The sequence below is a fragment of the Peromyscus californicus genome, unplaced genomic scaffold (assembly GCF_007827085.1).
Source record: "Peromyscus californicus insignis strain IS unplaced genomic scaffold, ASM782708v3 Scaffold_1__1_contigs__length_55948999, whole genome shotgun sequence".
Lineage (NCBI taxonomy): Eukaryota > Metazoa > Chordata > Mammalia > Rodentia > Cricetidae > Peromyscus > Peromyscus californicus.
In genome coordinates this window covers 6,277,024-6,289,334 of record NW_026294492.1, presented here as the reverse complement: position 1 = coordinate 6,289,334, position 12,311 = coordinate 6,277,024, and the positions used below count along the sequence as shown (strand labels likewise).

General features: G+C 49.9%; 1 protein-coding gene and 1 long non-coding RNA gene across 2 annotated transcripts in view; both read left to right on the top strand.

The window, feature by feature from the left end:
• The first annotated feature begins 1,150 nt into the window (after nucleotides 1-1,150).
• On the top strand, nucleotides 1,151-2,657 carry LOC128115135 (uncharacterized). Its single transcript, XR_008220017.1, has 2 exons — nucleotides 1,151-1,957; nucleotides 2,398-2,657. It is a non-coding gene; the product is annotated as an uncharacterized LOC128115135 (long non-coding RNA).
• Nucleotides 2,658-8,710: 6,053 nt separating this feature from the next.
• The window catches only part of Ywhaq (tyrosine 3-monooxygenase/tryptophan 5-monooxygenase activation protein theta), a 30,929-nt gene continuing 27,328 nt past the window's right edge, over nucleotides 8,711-12,311 (top strand). Inside the window, exons 1-2 of the mRNA XM_052745823.1 lie at nucleotides 8,711-8,841; nucleotides 9,245-9,580. Of these exons, the coding sequence (XP_052601783.1) occupies nucleotides 9,287-9,580 (294 nt within the window). The 5' untranslated portion in view covers nucleotides 8,711-8,841; nucleotides 9,245-9,286. The remainder of the gene's footprint in view (nucleotides 8,842-9,244; nucleotides 9,581-12,311) is intronic.

Here is a 12,311-nt window from a genome sequence, read left to right as displayed (position 1 = left end):
CTGTGTTGCAGACCCAAGCCTGCCCGCTGCTCTGCCTTTGTAAGCTAAGCTCTTGTTACAGTGAGTCCGCCCCCCCCGCCGCCCTCTCCCGCCCCCCCCCCCCCCGTGTGTGTGTGTGTGTGTGTGTGTGTGTGTGTGTGTGTGTGTGTGTGTGTGTGTGTGTGTGTGTGTGTGGAAACTGCTCTCATTTGGGTTCATGTTTTAAATCCATTGGCTGAAGAAGGACAAGTCGCTGCCTTTCTCCCTTCCTATCAGGAAGTTTGCGCAACAACTGTCCGTCCGGCCGCTGCCGCCGGGTTCCATCTGAGCACATTCCAGCACCTCACCCGCTGTAGAATCCTTCAGAGGGAGGCTCTCTTCGTCAGTCTGGTGGCTGATGAGGAGCGGGGAGAACGGCTGGCAATCATTTACTCGTTAGTATCGATTGCATCAATCGCTGACCCCAGGCCGCGAGGCAAGCAGCTCAAGGCATACTGACTGCCAAGCAGGGTGGGGACATCTCCTTTCTTCCAGGGGCAGCTTTAGATGAGTCAAGCTACAGGGTCTCATATTTTAGTGTATAAGACCCTCAGTACTCTTGTCTGGACTTACCCTGGTTTAAAGAAACCCAGAAGAGTTGTTCAGCTAAATTAGGGATCTTATTAACAATTAAAAAAAAAAAAAAAAGCCTCATCCCAGGCAGGCAGCGGTGGCGCACACCTTTAATCCCAGCATTTGGGAGGCAGAGGCAAGCGGATCTCTGTGAGTTTGAGGCCAGCCTGGTTTACAGAGCAAGTTCCAGGACAGGCTCCAAAGCTACATAGAGAAACCCTGTTTTGAAAAACAACAACAGAAAAAAAAAAAAAAAGCCTCATCCTCTCTGCAAAAGGCCTCTTCTTGGGAAATCTCTAGTTGCCAGACCTTCTGGGGCAGTTGGGAGTTTGGTTGTGACTGGGAGAAGGAGGGTGGGAGAGGCTGCCCGGATCTTCCACCAAGCACCCACCCCCACCCCGCCCCCACCCAGTTAGAGTCACGGGTGTCTCCAGCTGTGGCTGGACCTGGGCCAAATCCTGAAGCCATCCTGAGCAGCTCACCCTGTCCCTGGGTTCCTCCTTCCTGCCTTTGTTAATTCATCCCTTTCACCATCCCTTTCTTGACACCCAGTATAACCAGCCAGCGCTCAGCTAGGCACTGAGGCCATGCGGGCAAATCACACAGACAGAGCCCTTGCCTTGAGGTACCTTCAGCCTGTGGGCGAGCAGACCAGAGCTGACCCAAAGTGACTTCTTGCTCAGGAAACACAGGACGGGTTGAGCTGTTTGATAGCTGGGCGGGGCAAGGAGCTGAAGGGTAACTCGGAGGAGGGTCATCTCTGTTAGAATTGAGAGATGAGCAGGTAGCCAGATGAAAATGTCAGGGGTCAGGGGACAGCAGGACCAGAGCCCAGAAGAGGAGGAGGGAAAGCCAGGAGCTCAGACAGGAAAGGAACCCAACCTTCAGAACAACCCCGGGAGGCAGGAAACCACCACTGTCACCATCCCCACTGTACAAAGAGGGAAACCGAGGTACTCAGTGGCCAGGCACCCTGCCGAAGATGCTATAACAAATGAATGATGGAGTCCTACTTCGACCCCAGGCCGTCTGGCTTCCGGGTCCACCCAACACGCTGAGCTGCGACTGAGTCTCCGACAGAACTGATGTGGTAAAGGAATAGGAAGGCCTTCCGTTGGTAACAAGATGGGCCTGCTGAGGGAGCATGTGGTGAGAGTGTATCCAGTCTCTCTGGCACAATGTGTGCTTGCTAAAGCCTCCATGAGCTTGGTGACTCAGCTGCTGTGGCATAATAACAAAGGCGGAAGAAATCCCACCTCCTCTGGCTGGGAAGTGGTCTCCTGAGTGATCTGCATCCCCACATTTTGTCCAAGCCACTGTGATGGTTAACACTGGCTGAGCTTGACAAGAAGGATCTGGACTCTGGGTATGTCTCTAGGGGAGTTTCTAGATTGTGTTAGCTGAGGTGAGAAGACCCGTACTAATTGCCGGTAGCACTATTCCAAGGGCTGAGGCCCTGGGTTTAACAAAAAGTACAGAGGAGCATCACTGTTCATCCCTCTCTCTGCTTCCTGATTATGGATTTGATGTGACCAGCTACCCCTCCTACATCACATCCTCCTCCAGGATCTTCCTGCCATGATAGCCTGTATCCTTGAGCCGCTGGTTTTTACGAAGTATTTTGTGAGGTATTTTTCCGTAGCAAGGAAAGTAACTAAGACAGTACCTTCCTGGGCTTGGCCTCATGTAAATCCAGCACAAGAGGCCTCCCCAGGGGTCGCTGTACTAGGGCAGGAAGGGTAGAGATGTGGATTCTTGTCTCTATGGCTCTCCCGGTTTCTGATTGTGGTCCCTTCCCCTCTGCAGCCTCCTGATGCCTGAAATCTCTTCCATCGCTCCAGCCCACACTCGCCTCTCCCTTCTCTCAACTCCCATGGCGCTTATTGTGAGGCACACACAATTGACTCCTGTGTGCATTGTTCTCTGTTTTGAGTTCACTCATCCGTGCAGCTCTCCCGAATTGTCTGGGGATGAGTCATAATTTGGGTGACTGTTAAAGGTTTATTGCTTTATGTATAAAAACTTAAAAACCCCAGTACCCTGGACATTAAAAAGCATATCTCTGACTCCTTGCTCTGCCTGTCCATACTCTCTCCCTGCACACTTCTTTATCATTAGGTAGAAAACCGAAGAACCGAGGGTTTTTCACTCCTAGCCACGTGAAAAGACGCAAATCTGCCAAGAGTAAGAGAAAAAAAAAAAAAAAGGATAATGAGAAGTTTGAAGTTGAGTACAATAAATGTCTTTATACTTGGGGGGTTTCAAATAAGGACAAGGTAGGGAAATTAAGGCAGCCTCTGACCCCACCCCCACCCCTTGCTCTGGCAGAAGAGTTAAAATGAACTGATACAGAGCTCTATTAAAATTCTAAACATTAAAAAGTATACATTAGAGCTGCGACTGTGTGTAGCTCAGTGATGGAGTGCTTGCCTAGCTTGCACGATGCCCTAGTTTATAGATAACCTAGGCTTGCAGGGCACTCAGAGAGAGGGAAGCAAGAGGATCCCAAGTTCAAGATCATCTTTGGTTACATAGTGAGTTTAAAGCCAGCTTAGGCTACAGGAGACCCCGTCTTTAAAAAAACATGTACGCATGCGGTATGTATGTATGTATAGCCACAGAGATGCAAGAGTAGTTAAGAGCACTGGCTACTCTTCTAGAGGACCCAGGTCCGATTCCCAGCACCCACTTGGTGGCTCATAACCGTCTGTAACTTCAGCTCCAGGAGATCCAACGCCCTCTTCTGACCTCTGAAGGTACATGGTGCACATACATATGTCTAGGCAAAACACTCTTACCTATAAAATAAATAATAATTTAAAATTTAAATATGCATATGCACACATATATGTAGAACGTGCCTGGTTGAGAACATAACGAACATTTTTTGCATGTGTGATTATTAAGGTTCACTGCTGTGCAGGTAGGCCCTGGGCTATGTGGGCATGTGCTCCTGATGTCTTAGGTTTTTCTCATCATCTCTTTGTACGTTTGTTGTCTCTGTTTTATCAAGTGAGTAAAAGCGTCTGGATCCCAGGGCAGCCCTTGAAACAAACCTGAGTTCTGTTCAGAACCACCTGCTGGCAAAGGGGAGCGGACGCTTATGTCTTATGATCCGCCACTCCTGGGTGGCTGTGGGCTAGGAAACCACGTGAGTGGGCCTGTGGCTAAAAGTCCTTCCCCAGAGGAGACGTCAACCAGGTATTCGCCTTCTCCTAAGGTCCCAATGACAAACTGAGGTATGATTTCACCAAAGTGTGGGAAATCAAAGAGGTTTTCAGGCTTACTAACAGAGTGTAGATGAAAGGTTACTTACAGGAGTGTGGGCGCTCTCCCCCAAAAGGCTGCCTGGAGAGTCTTTTCCCAAAAGGGATGATTTTTCCAAAGCTGCACAGGTGGAGCCCCACAAACCTAGTCTTCCCTGCCTTATGTACTCCAGCCCCTCCCTGAGACACATGCAAGTGGTGCAGACTTGTCTACCACAGAAGGTGGAGAATGACTGGATACTCAGCTAAGGGTCCTGCGACTCTCTCTGACCCTCCTATTAGGGGATGTCAGTCATCAACTCACCTAGCTGGGGTGATCTTCTACAAGTGGACACAACTGAACTCTCAAAGACGGTGGTTGTTTGGGCTCAGTGGATAATCCCTTACGACAGGGCCGCGATGGACTGCCAAAAGAGGGGATGCCTCCTCTGCCCTTTACTGAGCTCCAGGTTAAGTGTCCTACCCCTTATTCTCTTTTCTAAACTCCTTGTAGACACAGTTCCAAAAACTCCAACACCTAAGACAGCATCTGGCACGTGGTAGACCCTTAAGAATCTTTTTGAGGGCTGGAGAGACGGCTCAGCAGTTAAGAGCTCTGGCTGCGCTTCCAGAGGACCCAGGTTCAATTCCCAGCACCCACACGGAGGTTCACAACTGTCTGTAACTCCAGTTCCAGGAGATCTGGCATCCTCACTCAGACATACATGCAGGCAAAACACCAATGCACATGAAATAAAATTTAAAAAAAAGGAATTTTTTTTGATGAATCAATGAGATATTGAGTCAGGATTTGTATAGTCTACCAGGGTGTGCGTTAATTCCTCATATTTAAGGTGTTCCCTGAGGCATCCAGGATCTTGGCACAATCCTATTTTCACAGAGTATCTGAGCACAGCTCTGTTCTTTGGGCTTCTGTGTGCAGTATCCCCGTGCCTTTGTCTGTGGTGTTGGTGGGCACACAGTGAGCACACGACACTAACCGTCAATATGACGGCCATGCCCCGATGGCCTGAACCGGCTCTCAAAACAAACCTTCACGGAATGCCTTTTGTGGGCAAGAAAAGTCAATAGGGACAAGGGAGTGAGATCTAAGTTTGCCCTCTCAAAGAGCACAGACAGGAGGTTGGAACTGGGAAGAGAAATACAGAAACCATCAAAGAGAACAAGAGAACAAGCAAGGAATCAGAGGGTGCCCTGCTTGCTCTAGATACATTGGGAGTGAAACAGAGCTCCCATATGAAAATAAAATCAGCTGCCGACTCACCAGTAGATATATACTTAGCCACCCACCAGCCTCAAATAACTAAGCATTGTTCTCAAGACAGTGGTAGCTTATCCCCCACTGCAAGCGTTCAGAGTTCCCGCTGTTGCAGAAAAGTCAGACAGACCTGGTTCTGACTCCTATCTCTAAGGCCTACCAATTGGGTAGGTGATTTAAAGGGTCTGAGCCTCCGCGGAACCAACCAGACGGCAGGGTGTTCAGAAGGCACTGGAGAGATGAGATAGGAAAATAAAAACAAACAAACAGCCGGGTGGTGGTGGCGCACGCCTTTAATCCCAGCACTCGGGAGGCAGAGGCGGGCGGGTCTCTGTGAGTTCGAGGCCAGCCTGGTCTACAGAGTGAGTTCCAGGAAAGGCGCAAAGCAACACAGAGAAACCTTGTCTCGGAAAACAAAACAACAAAATAAAATTAAATAAAATGTCAGTCTCATTTAAAAAAGCACCTTTATGGAAACACCCAGATCACATTTGATACTACAAGTAGCCTTCCAGCAGTCCACGCCTGTGCTAATTATTACAAGAGATAAGCTTTCATTAACATTTCACGTATGGTTCCAAGGTTCCTGGATGTGGGAGGACATCCTCCCAAGCCCCAAGCAGAGGGGAGGAAACAGCAAAACTAAAACTCAAGGGATACTTGCGAGACATCCCATATTTTCTTATGGGAGAGCTCACTTAACTCTCTGAGTTACGAACTCTTTTTACAGTTTATAGGTATAGGAAGGGAGGTCCAAAGAGGACCAAGATGCCCAAGGTCACATCAGAAATATCAGGGCTGAGATCTAGGGTCGTCTGGCTGCAAGATAATGAATGTGTCTTGTTCTGTCCCAGTAACAACTTCTTAGCTGGCCATTCAGGAACAATAAGGTAACTGCTCGGCACTCTCTGCTGTCTGTTGCCTAGAATCCTTCCCAGCACGCTAGTGTGATACTGAATACATGGATGCTACTCCAACAGAACAGAGGAACTAGTCAGAACCTTCTTAGAGCCTTCACAGCCCCGACCAGAGCCCGAGAGGACCAGGGTGAAGCAGCCTCAGCAAGGATTTAGGGATGAACTTTGACACCTATACTGCATAAGTGCATATATATATGTATGTATATATATACATGTGTGCATATATATACATATATATGTTTTATATATACATACATACATACATATATATATATATGTATATATATGCTTTGCTGCTGAATAGCTGGGTGACCAGTGCCTCATTTTTCTTTTCTTTGAATTAGAGATGGTGATTACAACTGTATTTGTTTTCTAGTGGCATTTAAGTATATTGGATGAGTTCATCATTGCAGGACTTAAATCATGTGTGACACTGGTTACTATTCAATAAATGTCAGCTTTTCGGTGTCCTGGGACTTCATGTGTCCAGATGTTTCCTTCAGACACAGAGGCAGAATTCTCTGGAGACTCTCATATATTACTATTTCATGTGTCAATGTTTCTGATTTCACATGGTCATCACTATATGAGCTGGTGTGCAGTTATCTGGATGAAGGCAGGGATTTTTTTTTTTTTTTTTTTGGTTTTTTTCGAGACAGGGTTTCTCTGTGTAGTTTTGCGCCTTTCCTGGAACTCGCTTTGTAGACCAGGCTGGCCTCGAACTCACAGAGATCCGCCTGGCTCTGCCTCCCGAGTGCTGGGATTAAAGGCGTGCGCCCCCACCGCCCGGCTGAAGGCAGGGATTTTAAGGTGTAGGGTACAGAAGAAAAGCAAAAACTTGCCTAGTGCCACTTGGAGAGATGCCAGAGCATCCTGACTTACTGATAAATAATATAGTCCAGGTACCTCTCCAAAGCGCAACTCTGACAATTTCTCTTCAGCTATCTCCCCCAATCCCCACCCACGGGTGTCTCCTTTGCCCAGGGCTTGCCGCTCTAATTTAGGGAATCCTGAAACTCGCAGCCTGTGTTGAAGGCATTTTATCTGACCTTCCACATGTAAATTCTTTCCTTGGGGATTTCTATGTGTCCAGCTCCACCCAACCCACAGGGCCATAAACGCTTGTGTGTCTGCAGCCTGGCCTCAGGGATTCCAGAAATAACATCGGGCCCTCCGCTAGAGCGCTGGAGCATAGTAAGGCATTTCTGTCCTAAGACAGAGTCACTTTCCAGCCAGGCCTCTCCCCTCAAAGCACAAAGCAACCTTTACAAGTTGGCTGGGGAGGGGCGGCTGGGAGGGAATCTGAATTTCTGGGAAGTTTGTCCTCTTTCCCCGCATCGGTCGGTCTGCTCTGTCAGACCTTCCTTTCTGGAGTCTCCAGAGCCGCTGGCTTCCACTTAGCATTGGAATCCACTTTGCCTGTGGCGGTCACCGAAGTTCTTGGAACCCTGGAGGAACAACGGGAACTGGGATCTATCTCGGCTGCCTGAGCCCAGGTGGCCATTTCCTTCTCAAGTCCCACAGGACAGCCACCCCACTTGGAGTCGGGGTGGTGGTGGTGGTGGGTGAAGGGCCGGGGGAGAGAGGAGCGATTTAAAAGGAAAAGAAAATGCTAGTCGTGACCCTGAATACATAGCATCCGGGCAAGTGTTCTCATTTCAGAAGGGTGTTTATCATGCGGACAAAATCGGAAGTCAACACAAGGAGAGAATTTGGGCTTTACAAGGATTTTCGAAAAAAAAATATCGGGGGAAAAAAAAACCCCACCACACCCAAAACCACGTACACATGCTTTACACACACACACACACACACACACACACACACACACACACACACACACACACACACACACACACAAATGTGTTTAGACATTAACCTGGAAAAGTAGGAACGAAATGTTAAAAAAAAACAAACAAACAAAACAAGCTTCAGAAAGCAGGTAGTCCTAACTGTGTTTCTCCAAACCGTGCTTAATGTCATTTCCCATTTTGAAGAAAAGCACAGCTGAAGCTGCCACGCGGACCTGCCCGGATCTCCTGGATCTACCTTTCCGCAAGGGAATTCCAGGCTTTAGGGTGCCTACGTGAAAAACTTGGATTAAGCCACTTTCTCCGGGAACGAATTCTTTTTTAAGTGGGGGGATGGGGTGATTTCTACTTTGCAGCCGGAACAGGAAAAGTCATAAAGGTTGCGTTTTAGCGTCGTGCGGGGGTCCGAACCTTTGTCAAGAATAGGAAGGTGGAAGGCAAGAAAGGCGCTTGTGCAACAAAACGGCCAATTAAGTCACCCCGCGAAGTCCAGCCGCAAGCCGCTGCAGCCAGCGAGCTGCAACGCCCCATCTGCAGTGGCCGCTGCAGCAGGACACGCGGCCGCAGCCGCGGAGGTCGAGCGCACCTCCGGGTCCCGTGCCGCACCCAGGAGTGCCGGGCTGGCGGGGAGGATGAGGGGAGTTGGGTAAAAGCATCGCCATGGCAACAGTGACGTCCATTCACCCTGGATCTAATTGGAGGAAACCCCGTGGCCGAAGCCGCAGCCTGCGGGCCAACCGAACCTACCCGAGCCGACCCACCCTCCGAGCCTCCGCTTCGCTTCCCGCCCCGCCCCCTGCGCCCCCCTTCCGCGCGCTCGCCTCTCACTGGCCAGCGCGGGGCCGGGAGGCGGGACTCCCCGGGGAGGTGCGGGCCGCGATTGGTCGGCGGCGCGCTCGTCGGCTCCGCGCTAGGCTGAGACGGGAGGGTCCTCGGCTAAAGCCCAAGGCAGATCAAAGTGGTGGGACTCGCGTCGCGGCCGCGGAGACTAGAAGGTGAGTCCGGGCGCCGCCGAGGCGCGGCCGCCGCCGCCGCCGGGGGATCCGGGGCCGGGGGGTGGCGGGGCGCGGTCCTCGGGGGCTGCTGGGCCACCGCGCGCCTCGGGGACGGGCTGGGACGGGAAGGTGCGGCGCCAACGGCTGCTTCCATCTTGGGCCGGGCGGAGCCCGCGCTCCGGCCTCGGGGAGGCGCGGCGGGCGGGCGGGCTAGCGGGCGGGCCGGCCGGAGGGCGCGCGCGGAAGGCGGCGGCCCCTCGCGAGGCCCGAGGCGGCGGCCTCGTGCGCCGAGACAAAGCGGGGCGTCCGGCCGCATTGTCTGACGTGCTCTCCCCTCGCTCCTTTTTTTTTTTTTGTCCTCGCCGGCGCCGCCCCGCCCCGCCCCGCCCCTGGCGGCTCTCAGGAGGACTCCCGGATCCGGCTCGGCGCTCGCCCTCGCTTCGCCATGGAGAAGACCGAGCTGATCCAGAAGGCCAAGCTGGCCGAGCAGGCCGAGCGCTACGACGACATGGCCACCTGCATGAAAGCCGTGACGGAGCAGGGCGCCGAGCTGTCCAACGAGGAGCGCAACCTGCTGTCGGTGGCCTACAAGAACGTGGTCGGGGGCCGCAGGTCCGCCTGGAGGGTCATCTCGAGCATCGAGCAGAAGACCGACACCTCCGACAAGAAGTTGCAGCTGATCAAGGACTACCGGGAGAAAGTGGAGTCGGAGCTGAGGTCCATCTGCACCACGGTCCTGGTGAGTCGGGCGTGAGTCGGCGCCGGCCGCGGTTGGGGGGAGTCGTAGGGCGGCGGGAGCCCAGACCCTTTTGTGTGTGGTTGCGCTCGATGGCGAGCAGCCGGTGGGGTGGGGTGGAGAGTTTAAGGGGTGAGCCCCTGGCTCCCTTCATACCTTGTTTCAGAGCTTCCCCAAGGGTGAGTGAATCTTTTCCCAGGCTCTGGGTTACAAAAAACTTGGGGCCCTCCGCGTGGGCTTGCGCAAAACCGAAAAAGATCTGTTTAGCCTTGTGCCAGGAGATGGGTCGTGAAGAACGGGCCATCAGTCACTTTGGGGGCTTCATGGCATACAGGGAAGGCACGGGGACTTGTAACATAGTGATTTTAGTACGTGTGTGTCCCCCTCCCATTTTGGAATGGGAAACTAAATATAACTTCATTTTTCAGGTGTGAGCCTTTCCCTGCTAAAGGTGTGACTGTGTGTGTGTGTGTGTGTGTGTGTGTGTGTGTAGCGGGGAGTTCACTGAATGAAAAGGATACAGACAGATCTAAAGAATACAGTGTCCTGGGCAGTTTCATTATTTAGTAGCGTTTCTTTTCTCTTTGTTGCCTCACTTAAGCCCGGGTGTGTTGAAATGAAATCGTTTGTGGTGTGAATGGGCAAGGAAAGCTTTCCAGGTTTTGAACTATCCAGTCCTAGCATGGGCGGTAACTGTTGTGATTCACCCTTATTAGAGGGAGCGTTTTTTTTGTTTTTCTTTTTTTTTTCTCCCCAAAAGCTCCGGTCGTTGCACACAGATCGTTTAATCAGTAAAGCAAGTTTCTGAAATTTAAATAGTCGCACATCATGGAGTGTCAAATATTTTAATGCTGCGAAGAGTTACTTATATGAATTGGGTCTCGATCAGATGCAGTAATGACCACTGGGCAGTAGAGGCTGGGTTTGCTCTTTGCATGCCATCTTTACAATAGCTGACGCACTGGATCAATACTGTTTAGGTGCCCTTTCTTTGAAAGGCAAGCATGCTAGGTTGGTGATTTTTCTTAAGAAAAAAAAAATCACTCTTCCCTTCCAGCCTTTCTTTCTTCACATCAAACCGATGGAACCTAGAACTTCTGTTGGCTGTTGTTTAAACTAAACCTGTTTTTCTAAAACAGATTATCTGAACAAAATCATGATAGATACAGATGTTAGGGGCAGTTCATAGTGAAGTACAGATAGCTCTGTTGCTTTATAAAGACCAGTGAGATTTTGTTGTATTAACATATATGTGCTCCTAAGTCCCTGCTTGACACACAGGAGGCAACTCTTGGGTCTGAGATTTTTGTATTCAAGAGAGCTGCTGACATGGATAATAATGTCAGACTTCAATAGCATATGTTGATGGCTGTTGTTACCACTTTGTGGTTTATTTTACCCATGCAGTTCAGAATCGTCAGGTTTTTTCGGGTTCTCTAGCAGTTTAAAAAGAACCAAAAGAATATTCCACCTTGTGTGTGTGGGTGTGTGGGTGTGTGTGTGTGTGGGTGTGTGTGGATGTGTGTGTGTGTTTTCATGTTCATGTTCTGCCTGCATGTATGTGTGTGTACTATCCATGAGGATGTCCAGAGGCCAGAGGAAGGGGTCAGGGGTCGTATCTCGAACTGAAGGAAGGTAGTTGGTAGCCACCGCCTGGGTGGCAGGAACTCAGCTGGCACCCTCTTGATGAACAGCAAGCACTGCTAACCATTGGACCATTCTCCAGCCCCAGAAACGGGGTTTTATGGTAGCGTGAATGTGGAAGTTTTCCTTTCTTTGATGATGTAGTTTGAGAGTGACCAGACACTTATCAAAGACTTCTGCGTATCCTTTTAATGAGACATAATTCTTGAAATTAGGACAGTGCTTTTTCTTGCACGAGAGAAGTAGAAGAGGGAGGTTGGGCTAGTATGAGATACCTGTGCACAAATTAAAATTAATATAGCGTCTTCAGCCTAATTTTGCCACAGTGACCAACCTTGGAAAGAGTATCCTGGGAAAGCATGTCTCCAGGTTGACAAATATACTTACTGGAAAGCTTGCTGTATAGTGAAACACTAAGCAATTAAGGGAAGAACAAAAGTGAGAACCATTGATTTTTATCCTGCAATAATTTATAAATAGGGAAATATAAGTTATATAAGATAATTTCTATAAGGTGTTTATGAGCAACATGTAATGTGGTTAGAAGGAAACAGACTCACAGAGATGGTAGGTTTGAGGGTGAATGTTGAGGGAGCAGTGTTGGAAGTGAGCTGCCATCCTTCTAGGCCAATGGGGAGAATTTGGGATAGGGCTTAAGGGAGCTTTCTGTGAGACTAGAGGGTAGTCTGTTGGTAGGAACCATGATGGTAAGGGATATCAAAAGGAGAAGCTAGATTGAAATTTTGGGTTTTCTTTTTATGGTACTGGGGATTGAACTCACGGCCTTGCAAATGTTAGACAAGTGTTCTGCCCCCATGAGCGATGTCTCCAGCCACCTGTAGATGTTTGTAATGGTGGAGCCACATCTAGAATTCATGGTTTGAGTATGAACTGCTAGTTTATAATCTGAACACATAGAAAGGAAGTGATAAACTAGTCAACAAGAATCTGATGATTGCCGGGCGGTGGTGGCACACACCTTTAATCCCAGCACTCGGGAGGCACAGCCAAGTGGATCTCTGTGAGTTCGGGGCCAGCCTGGTTTCCAAAGCGATTTCCAGGAAAGGCACAAAGCTACACAGAGAAACCC